At 40.9% G+C, this 12,157-nt stretch overlaps 1 protein-coding gene across 1 annotated transcript in view; it reads right to left on the bottom strand.

Annotated features, from left to right (window-relative positions):
* Nucleotides 1-12,157, bottom strand: part of LOC140737556 (uncharacterized) — a 175,655-nt gene that overhangs the window by 25,162 nt on the left and 138,336 nt on the right. The window contains exons 28-30 of the mRNA XM_073063998.1: nucleotides 6,207-6,242; nucleotides 5,209-5,262; nucleotides 1,880-1,933 (exon numbers count right to left, since the gene is read on the bottom strand). Coding sequence (XP_072920099.1) covers nucleotides 1,880-1,933; nucleotides 5,209-5,262; nucleotides 6,207-6,242 — 144 coding nt within the window. The remainder of the gene's footprint in view (nucleotides 1-1,879; nucleotides 1,934-5,208; nucleotides 5,263-6,206; nucleotides 6,243-12,157) is intronic.

The raw sequence follows: 12,157 nt of genomic DNA, 5'->3' as shown, positions 1-12,157 counted from the left end.
TTTTTAGCACATAAATGAAAAACTGTTACTATAGACAAAACAAAGTTTTGTACGACTTCAACATGTCACTCAATACTATGTGAAATTCCTGGAATTAAACTCACCTGCAGCTTTAAACTTCATCTGCACTCCATCAGCCCTTTCCCCTAATTTGGTAGAAATTCCTGATCCAGAGAGCTCTGATCTACCACTGATCTCCTTGAGGTTTACAGTTTAAATTCTTCTGCAGGATTAAAAATCTCACTATAGTTTCACTTTAGCAATCTACATAATGCACCAGTTACACCATCCCTCTCAGGTGGATGTTAAAGATTCTTAGGCAGTGTTTTGAGAAAGAGCTGGGAAGATGGTGTCCTGGCCAATAGCATATTACTGAGCATGTGATTTGGTCATTATCACATTGTTATATCCAAACTGGCTGCTGTGCTTACATTTCCACAGTGATTTTGCTTCAAAAATACTTCATAGGTCTCTTTCATTTTTGTGCTTTATATTCTGTTCTTTTTTCTGCTCATTTGTTTGCTGTTTGCGTGATTTTTTTTGCACATGGGGAGGAGCTGTTTGATGTTTTCCTTTGAATGTGTTCCTGGGTTTTCTTTGTTTCATGGCTGTCTGTGGGAAGATGAATCTCTGGGTTGTATACTGCATACATACTTCAATAAAAATGTATTTTTGAATCTTTGGTTGCACCACTCTGGGATATTGTGAATGGTTTATGGATGCAAGTCTTTCTTTCTATTTACACATCAAGGGAATTAGCTCAAAACTCGCAATCTTTCAGCTACTAAATCCTAGCTTTATATTGTCATATGGAATTAGTTCACATCTGAGAATGACTATGAGGATATCATATACCGGGCTATTTAAAACCGTAAAGAACCCCTCTGGCCAGTTTTCTGTAGTGGTCAGAGCACAGCTTTATAACCTGTAGAAAGCCTCTTTTATCTCTCTGTAATTGGTGAACTTCCAGTTTAGTCAGGATACATGATGGCAATGTGGGCTTGCCAATGAAATTTACTGTCAGAGCTCAGGTGAACCATAGAGAAATCAAGCTTTGACATCTGTCATGATCATTAAAGTCAAGCCACAGAGCAGATATGATGGTCTTGAACTCATTTGCAGCCATTTCATAAAATCACAAGATTATTTGGCCTATCGAGTCTGCTTCGCCACGTGATCTATCTCCCTCTCAGCCCCAATCTCCTGTCTTCCCCCTGTATCCCTTCATGCCCTGACTCATCAAGAATCTATCAACCTCTGCCTTAAATAGACCCACTGACTTGGCCTCCACAGCCACAGGTGGTAATGAATTCCACAAAATCACCACTCTCTGGCTGACGAAATTCATCCTCATCTCCGTTCTAAATGGACAGCCCTCTATTCTGATGCTGTGTCCTCTTGGCTTGGACTCCCCTGCCAAAAATCATCCTCTCCACATACTTTATTGAGACCTTTCAGCATTCAATAGTTTCAATGACATTCCCCCTCCCCCCAACATTCCGGAATTCCAGTGAGTACAGGCCCAGAGCCATCAAATGCTCCTCATATGACAAGCCTTTCAATCCTAGAATCATTTTTGTGAACCTCCTTTGAACCCTCTCCAATGTCAGCACATCCTTTCTTAGATAAGGGGCCCAAAACTGCTCACAATACTCCAAGTGAGGTCTCACCAGTGCCTTAGAAAGCCTCAGCATTACATCCTTGCTTTTATATTCTAGTCCAATCGAAATGAATGCTAACATTGCATTAGCCTTCCTCACCACTGACTCAACTTGCAAGTTAATCTTCAAGGTAAATTCATAAAGGTGACATTAATTACATTGTGCAACTTGGTGTCTATTTCCTCTTAGTTACATAAACTGGCACTACATTTACTTACAGGTAAACCTGTAGGTCCTCTTGGCCCAGGGTTACCAAGACCTCCTTTATCACCCTGAAATGACAATAATTTTAATATTTAAATCATGTACTATTCATAAAAAGCATTAGTAAAATTTTTGGTATATTTGGTGTGGCAGAGCTGACAAGTGTCAAGTACAGCAAAGCTTAGAAAGAACACAGAGAGAACCACATTGACTATTAGCAATGAAAAGCTGGAATGAAAACCATCAATGGTGAAGGTCACTTGTTTGTGTTTTTTAAATAAAAGTGCAGCAGTGATTCAAGCATACACTTTCAGAGTCTTTTACCAGATAAGGTATCTGGCTTCCTGCAAGTGAGGAAATCTCTGGCATTAGCAGAGTTTTCCAATCTCCACCTGCAAAGCAGCGCTACCTTTCCAAATGTACGACTGTCACTTTCAACGTTAGAAATAAATTTAGTTGATCACTTTGTATTAAAAGAAATAACACAGCAGATGAAATTCACCAACTTTCCTATTGTATGGACAATATGCTACGTTGAATACAATTTACTACCTGGTTACATAAGGCTACTTTTGATTTCATCAACCAACTATGAAAATTCCTAAAATCTGATACATAATCATGAAATCGATTCATTATGGGGAATAATCCATTTGTATAAATCAACAATTTATAAACAATTTATTCTGTCCTCTTTGTATTAGAAATTGTGTGGTTTAAGAGTACAATGCATGCAATATAGTGCAAGCAGTTATAGAGTTATAGAAAAGTACAGCACAGAAACAGAACCTTCGGCCCATCTAGTTCATACCCAACCATTTAAACTGCCTACTCCCATCCAGCTGCATTGGGTTCATACCCCTCCATAACCTTACCATCCATGTACCAATTCAAACTTCTCTTAAACGTTGACATCAAGTTTGCATGCACCACTTGCAACGGCAGCTCATTCCACACTCTCACCGCCCTCTGAGTGAAGAAATTTCCCCTCATGTTCCCCTTAAACTTTTCACCTTTCACCCTTCCCCTCTAGTTGTAGTCACACTAAATCTCAGTGGAAAAAAAGCCTGCTTGCATTTACCCATCAATGCCCCTCATAATTCTGTATACCTCCACCAAACCTCCTCTCAATCTTCTACATTACAAGGAATAAAGTTCTAACCTAATCAACCTTTTCAGATAACTCAGGTCCTCCAGACCCTGCAAATTCTTTGTAAATTTTCTCTGTACTCTTTCAACCTTGTTTACTTGTTTTGCTGGGTCTGGAGGATGAGTAGGTAGGTGATCAAAACTGCACACAATGCTCTAAATTAGGCCTCACCAATGTCTTATACAACTTCAACTGTTCAGAGTTTTGGAGAATATGCAACTTATCTGTTATAACGTATAGTGCTGCTGTTATAGTCTTTATAAAGACCAAATTAAATATCATAACCTGAGTTTCTTTAATAGGTGAAACTAGACAAGCATTAGTCCAACAATAATGGAATTTTAAATAGAAATTATATTGAGCATAAATAAAGTTTCTGCAAGTTTTACTGCAGTTAATAAAACTCATTCTTGTGGAGCCTGGCTGTGCCCAGAGCCATGTCCCTTGTCTAAAAAAACCATGAAACCTGCTTCAGCCTGGATGAAACTGATCTTCTTGATTTTTGTTGTAGCTTCACTCATTTGGGAAAGTCAACAGCATTCTATTATAGATGACGGAAAGCTGTGTCAGACAGTGAGCCGCTTGCTGAAGGATATCCAGCCTCTGACATGCTCTTGTAGCCAAGGTATTCATATGGCTGATTCAGCTGAGCTTCTGGTCCATGGTGACCTTCAGGATATTGATGGTAGGGGATTTGGAGATAGTCCTCGAATTACAAGGGTAGGTGGTCAGACTATCTACTGTTGGAGATTATTATTGCCTAGTGCTTTTATGAAGCCAATATTACTTGCTACTTATCAGCCCATGCTTTAACTCTTGCTTTTTATGGATGTGGACTGCTTCAGCAGCCACGGAGAAAGGTAAATCAGATGGATGTCTCAGCATCACTCCAGTTTGAATGTGGACATTGCAGAGACACTCCCAGACCAATTAACCTTGCAATGTTCTCTGCACAAACTGGAAGATGTACCCACGGACTAGTCAAGCAGCAGCCTGGTTTTGTTGCACTGAAAAGATCTTACATTATATTCAATGTTCCAAACTCTGCCATCACAATCCCAGGTTATGTTTGGTTCCACCAGGAGTTTGGAGGACAGATCTAACAAATGTGGTATACATGTTGGAGGAAGTCCTCGATGTTGACTCTGGACCCCATGAAATGTCATGATATCAGGTTAATCCTGGGGAAAAAGGGCATCCTGATCCTCAGTTGATGAACAACACTTGGAAGAAGAGGAGTTTAACTTTCTAGGGTAGGGGAAGCATTACAGGAAACTGCTGCGTGGGATCAATCTTATCACAGTGAAGCCCTTGAGCTCCTCACACTTGCTGAAGAGAGATAAAGATTTAAAAAGACAGTTACAGTCGAATAAGGAAGACAGAGGTTAAATTTACTTTTCCAAAACTTTCTTGCAATAATGACAAAAGTTCATTGAAAGAGATGAAATTGCTTTCTGTTGTCTGACCAGATCTAGCAGTGACTGAATGAAGCAGCCGTCTTCCGTATTCATTCAAATCCCTGCCTCTGGGATGGAGGGGTAGGAATAATAACTCTTGCACCGGGAGCTCAGCCAGGGTGAGCGAGACAGTAGTTTCAGAAGGAATCAGGACCATAGGCGGAGGTAAGGTTTTTGTTAACAGATTGGAAGTAAAATGTGTTACAGTTACAGAGCAAATCATTGCAATATTGAATGGGTAGAATTGACTGAGTATGGAGAGCTTTAACTAGAAATGGCCACAAATAGAATTAGAGCCAGGCGTTGCTGAGGACAGATGTGAGTGGAGGAGAAAACAATGACATGACTTGATGTGGCTAGTCAGTGCGTGTCATTACAGTGATAATGGCCAATGAGGTGGCAAGGTCAGGTTGTGATCTTAAATATTGGTTGGATGTTTGAATAAGGGAAGGAAGGATTAAAGGGTGATAAAAGGGCTGCCCTGCTGTTTCTGACACAGCATCTCATCTGGGTCCAGATATGAAATTGTTATCAATGAGGAGAAAAGGGATGAACAAATAAAAAAGGGGGAAATCTCAAGAAAAGTAAACAATACAAAAATCAGAATAGAGCAAAGGCTGGGGAAAGGATAATATCGCATGCAGAATTCTCAGCATTTCTAGCACTGTATTTCTATTGTACATTATGTGCTCCTTACTAACTTACACAAGGCACTGTAAACAGTTGGACAACTTACTCTGTCTCCCTTTGGGCCTGCTGGGCCTGGGGGCCCCGATGCACCATCCATACCCTTTGAAGACAAAGAGAAAAGTTAATTGCGGTCAATGTCCCTGTCATCCTACTAAAAGACCAACAGGTCTGTCACCTCTGGTGGACAATGTTGAAATAAACCTGCTCACGTCCATGAGAACTACCTCGGAGAGTTCTGCCCTATTATTAGCAGTTGAATGTTTCCAAACAGGCAGGGGTAGTGAAGTATCAGATGGCCTTCCCACATTCCCACTGCTTTCTTTATCACTTCCTCAACTGTGATGCCCGATGCATGCAGTGTTTGTGAAAATACCTTCATGATGAAGATGATCAGAGAATCGCCTTGTGGATGCAACATCCTCTAAATTGGCTGAGAGCAAACTCACTTTGCCCCAGCTGGATCAATTACAGAAGAGAGGCCTTCACAATTCAGTTCAAATTCCAGGTTTTTTTTATTGGTTAATTTGTTCATTTGCCAGAGACCTTACAAAGGTTCAATTATGGGGCATCTATGATTTTCTAAAGGACAATATTAACTACCACGCGTGGGAATCCACACAGGCACAAATGTGGGAACGCACATACATACTTGCGTTTGGTAAAATGAAAATGCTTTGCTTTTTACTCCATAGATCCATATTTTATTTGTTTGGAGCATCGCATGACTGCGTGGGTCGTGTTGCCCTGATATGGCCTTTGAGAATGTACAATGCTCAGGGAGTTTGTAACACTGGCTCTCTCTCCCTTTCTCACTTTATTTTGAAACAATGTTGGACAGAAATGATAGTGAGTAAAGGCAGATTAGTCAAAAGGACTTGCCAGTGTTGGACACTGAACTGTGAGTGATGCATGCATAGAGAGTGCAGTGAGTGTGAAGGCAGTGATTATCAGCGCAGGCCGTTTACCAGCTCTAGTAGACTGCCAGCATCAAGCAGAAAGGAGATAGTCAAAGAGAAGGACAAATTACAAATGTGACTCACTCACCCGCTGTCCTGGCAGTCCATCTAAGCCAGATGCACCCTGCGTAATTTGTGTCATTAGAGGGGTGGGTAAGAGGAACACGATTACACGATTTTAGTGCACAATGGTTAATGATCATAAACAACTTCACACAAGGAAGATGGGAATTCCTGATTCACTTGTGTATTAAATATGAATCACAGACACAAAAAGACTCAAAACATATATGAAATTTATATAAAAAACAGGGAATAAATGAAGTTACATAACACCATGGTTAATTATTCTAAAACAGTTGTAGGTGGAAAGTGTGTAACGGATTGCCTTAAATCCAGGATTTCCTACCTCCTACAGCTGGTTCTATGAAACAAAAATAAGAGAAGACTTCCTTGTGCAGCAGATACAACTACATTATAAACATACTTAGAATGTGTTTACGGTTTGATTATATCTAGACCACATAGAAAACCTCTTCACATTCATTGCCATCATCGGTGCTCATTAACGACTGAAATACTGAGACTTTCCTGCTTAAATGTATGTGGCTCTTTTTTTTGCTGGCTTGTGAACTGTGCTGGTCTTGATGAAATGATACAAGACGATAAACCCACCCCGTGATAAAAAGGCCTAAGAATTCAAACAAAGATGCCTTTACTTCAAACCCATCGTTACAGTGTTCTTGGGAACAAACCATTCCTAGCTAGTCTACAAAACAAGCAAAACAAACACAAAGTTAGCAAAAAAAGAGAGAAAAAATCAAAATTAAGAAGACAAATTTAAAACCACTGGCCTAGAAGTCTGATTTTGTAGAATCACGCTGTTGCGACGACTCAACTTTAGCATTAGACGCATAACAAATGATATTGATTCCAGGTGATGCTTCTTTAACAGCATTGTTCAGGAAATTAATTCTATAAAGCCTGATCTTTTAATCCCCTGAAGCCAATAATCCTGAGCAGTGACCTGATCACCAGGCCTGCAGCCCATTGCCCCAATCCTAACGGGCAAACTTACCCAACCTTGGCACTTCTACTCTCAGCCCTGTTGCTCTTTCCTCAACCCCAATGCCACCCTCTTGACCCTGAATGTGACTCTTATTGAACGAAATCTTGCTCTTAACCAATAACCTGGCCTCCCGTCCTTGAGTCTTGTGCCCCCACTTGCCAATTGTGATCACAACACATACTGACTGTTCCCAACTGGTCTCAGCACAGAGCGTTAACCTGACCCACTCCCATTGCATTAGAAGCGCAGGATAGATTATAAAACAAAACTGTGTAAAATGGAAATAATAATTGGGACTACTATACTGCAGTAACAATAGAGGAATATTATGTTGAAATGCATAGAAATGACTTCTTTAACATTAAGGGGAAAAGTGCTGAATATGCGTGATGATAATCTCTGCCAGGGTGTGGGAAAGTGTTTGAATGAGTAAGTGGTAGATTTTCCTTCAAACGTGCCTCTCTTCACTACAAAAATCTCTCATGTAATTGAATGTCTTTGAAATGTGCTTCAGGTATCCACTCTTTTCCAAATAAAAGTTACAGGAACACACATGCTCTCAGCTAAATTTGTCCCTATTTTTAGTTAACTATTTGAGCCCATTCCAGTCTTAACCAAATTCGCTGGCCCTTTTCTCCAACATGTTAGCAAATGTACAAATATTGCTTCCTGTTCCCAAACTAGACTTGCAGATTTTGAGAATGCTTTTCATTCCCACTCCAATCCCCCAGTATATTTCTGACTCATTTCTCCCTTTCCTGAACTCTCTGACAATTTAAGAGCTTTCACCAGACATTTGATGAGTTGTATTGTCTATTTTCACCTCCTTTCCTCCAAGGTTTCACTTCTCCCACACCTTCTCCCCATTATAGATAGATAGATAGATACTTTATTCAACCCCATGGGGAAATTCAACTTTTTTCCAATGTCCCATACACTTGTTGTAGCAAAACTAATTACATACAATACTTAACTCAGTAAAAAATATGATATGCATCTAAATCACTATCTCAAAAAGCATTAATAATAGCTTTTAAAAAGTTCTTAAGTCCTGGCGGTAGAATTGTAAAGCCTAATGGCATTGGGGAGTATTGACCTCTTCATCCTGTCTGAGGAGCATTGCATCGATAGTAACCTGTCGCTGAAACTGCTTCTCTGTTTCTGGATGGTGCTATGTAGAGGATGTTCAGAGTTTTCCATAATTGACCGTAGCCTACTCAGCGCCCTTCGCTCAGCTACTGATGTTAAACTCTCCAGTACTTTGCCCACGACAGAGCCCGCCTTCCTTACCAGCTTATTAAGACGTGAGGCGTCCCTCTTCTTAATGCTTCCTCCCCAACACGCCACCACAAAGAAGAGGGCGCTCTCCACAACTGACCTATAGAACATCTTACTACAGACATTGAATGACGCCAACCTTCTAAGGAAGTACATTCGACTCTGTGCCTTCCTGCACAAGGCATCTGTGTTGGCAGTCCAGTCTAGCTTCTCGTCTAACTGTACTCCCAGATACTTGTAGGTCTTAACCTGCTCCACACATTCTCCATTAATGATCACTGGCTCCATATGAGGCCTAGATCTCCTAAAGTCCACCACCATCTCCTTGGTCTTGGTGATATTGAGACGCAGGTAGTTTGAGTTGCACCATATCACAAAGTCCTGTATCAGTTTCCTATACTCCTCCTCCTGTCCATTCCTGACACACCCCATTTGCACTGTAGTAGCTCCACTGGCTGCACTTGTTACTGCAGGATTTAATTTTTACTTTCTTTGCTGAGACCTCCAAACTCACCAGTCTTTAGTCACAACTACTTTATCTCTCTTCTTTCCCTTGATATTAACAAGGGTGTGATTGGCTGCAGCTCACCTTTACACTCTATCCATTCATAACATAGTCCCTCTACTGGACACAGTACATGGGGGTCTCTCTATCCATTGCTAACACAGTCCCTCTAGTGGACACAGCCAATTTTAAAGGATGAATTTTCCCTCTATGATTTACATTTTAAACCCATTTTCCTGCTCAATCATCTTTCATTTCTCTTCCATTTTGTAGCCTTCTTACGAACATGTTTCTAATGGACTTCTATTGATCATCACTTTCAAGATATTTAACATTCTCCCCAAGATTCAATTATATTTTCATGTTACAGAACTGCTCTAGATTTTTCTCACCAATAGTAATTAAAATAGTTGGCTCTCAGTGTTTACAATTTACTTTTTAAAATGTTGTTCATTTTTAGAAATCGTCTTGTTTGTGGATCTAATGGAAGTTCAAAACAGAATTGGCAATAGGTCCTATTTTTAATTACAAACTGTTTGGTTTATTCTTTTTTTCTGTATTCTTTCAGTTACACTCACAAATCTCTACAGAGCATTCTAAGTGGCTGCATCACTGTCTGGTAATGGGGACGGGGGCATTGCACAGGATTGAAGTAAGCTGCAGAAAGTTGTGAACTCGGTCAGGTTCCATCATGGGTACTAGCCTCTGTAGCATCCAGGACCTAAATGCCTCAAAAAGGTGGCATCCATCGTTAAGGACCCCCATCACCTCTTCGCATTGCCTCCATCACGGAGGAGGTACATGTGTCAGAAGGCACACACTCAACGATTCAGGAACAGCTTCTTCCCCTCTGCCATCAGATTTCCGATGGACATCGAACCCATGAACACTACCTCACTACTTTGTTTTTCTATTTTTGCACTACCTGTTAAATTTAACTTTTATTTATACAAATATACTTCTTAATGTAATTCATAGTTTTTATTATTATGTATTGCATACATAATGTTGTTATACTGTACTGTTGCAGTATAACAACAAATTTCACAACATATGCCAGTGATATTAAACCTGACTCTGATTCTGAAGTTTTCCTGAATAATTTGCCGCTAAACTTCCACAATCTCTGGCCTCCCATTTAATAAAAACTCTCATGAAAACAGGGACAAGAGCAGAACTTTGTTACCCTGCCCCTGCCCTTGTTTTCCTCGTGAAGGTGTGAACTGGAGGATGGTTGGGATTGGAAGCTGGGACATGTGTGGTGGAGGATGGGAATAGAAATTGGGTCCCAGATTCAATGGCATTAGATCTTCCGATCCTTGTCCATTTGTTTTGTTTGTAGCAGCCCCGGGGTTGGCAGGGAGAAGCCAAGCCTGCTCTAGCCAGAACACGCTGGAGATTCGGGAGACAGCAATGTCCTTTCTCACCTGAATTGATCTTAAAAATTTGGTGTGGGCTGTACCTTTCCAATCTGATACATTCCCTACTTGGAGAGGGATCCCAATATCCTTGCAGGATGTCCATTTATGGATTGATTCTCTCATACCAGGAATAATATGCTGCACCTATGGCATTTCTTGGTTATGGAAACCTAAACTGTACAGCAGCCTTCAACTGTGATCTGTACCAGCTCAGACTTTCACTACGTATATAACCAGGGTTGGGCCAGGTACTCTACCTCACAAAGCCCTTAATTCCATGAGCATATGGAGAGTTTGTACGATTAAATGAGTGGAGTAGCTGGGAGACAGCAATGTTCTAATCAGTCAGGTTAAATGCTTTTCCGATCATTGCTTTGCTGGCCATTGGTCTCCCAAAATGTCCCTCTCCAAACCAGTTTTACACCACAAGCCGTGTAAGAAGAACCAATTTCTATTCCTAAAGCATGAACAATTTTCAGAGGAAGAACGTGCGGTTGGGATTAGAGACCTGAAATGAGTGCCACCTGCTGGAACTATTTGTACAGTGCATTGAACTGGACACCAGACGACATGGCCCCTTGAGTTTGCGTTGCTATTCAGCAAGATCGAGGCCGATTCTGCACTGCAAGTCCATTTTGTTTTGCAGTATCTATACTCTCTGATTCCCAAAATTTTTCCAAAAAATTAGGAAAAAATTATACTTTGGTCATAAATATCTTTAATACTCAATGACAGGGGATTGAGTTCAAGAGCTGCAAGGTAATGTTACAGTCTATAAAACTCTGATTGGACACTTGCAGTATTGTATTCACTCTGGTTGCCTCATTGTAGAAGGGACGTTCAAGCTTAAGAGAGGGTCCAGAGGAAATTTACCATGATCCTGCTTGGAGTAAGGAACACGTCACGAGGAAAGGCTGAGCCAGCCAGGGCTTTTCTCTTTGGAGCGAAGAAGATCTGAGATGTGACTTGATAGAAGTCTATAAGATGATAAGAGTTACTGATAGAGTGCCTTTTTCCCCGAAGTGGAACTGGCTAATATGAGAGGGCATTATCTTAAGGTGATCGGAGAAAAGTATAGGGGGAATGTCAGAAGCAGATGTATTTTTTTTTTACACAGAGTGGTGGGTGTGAGGAACATGCTACCAGGGTGGTGGTAGAGGCAGATACATTAGGGGCATTTAAGAGACTCTTAGTTGGGTGGAAGGATGAAAGAAAAATGGAAGGCAGTGCAGCAGGGAAGCATTAGATTGGTCTTGGAGTAGGTTAAAAGGTCAGCACAACGTTGTGGGCCGAAGGGCCTATAGTGTGCTGTACTTGTTCAACCATCCACCACAGGATAGAAGCTGTAGTTTCATGACACCTGTGTGAAGCTTCTCCCCCATGGCATCCTAAATAACTGACCCCTTCATTGAGGCAGTGCCACTCTCCAGCTGGAGTGACAGACCCTGGACTTTGACCATCTCATCTCTCTGCAGGATTTCACAAATTTCAATGCCATCACCTTCTTCTTCTAAAATCTACAGACTATATGTTGCTGTTGTTTTATTGCTCCCCATTGGGTAATTCCCTTACCGCAGGCTGCTATATAAACTGAGTTACATAAAATAAAGGGACGTGGGCTGACATGGTTAGATGACAGCTCCGTTGCCAAGGGTAATATATTATTCACTAGGTATTGAGAACAAAACTGAGCTCATTAGCTTAGGACAGAGCTGTGTACAGTTGTACTGTAGCTCCTTGCATTGAAGTTCTGCCCGAATACTCCA

Source organism: Hemitrygon akajei, chromosome 13 (genome assembly GCF_048418815.1).
Source record: "Hemitrygon akajei chromosome 13, sHemAka1.3, whole genome shotgun sequence".
Classification (NCBI taxonomy): domain Eukaryota; kingdom Metazoa; phylum Chordata; class Chondrichthyes; order Myliobatiformes; family Dasyatidae; genus Hemitrygon; species Hemitrygon akajei.
This window is presented reverse-complemented; position numbering and strand designations above follow the sequence as displayed.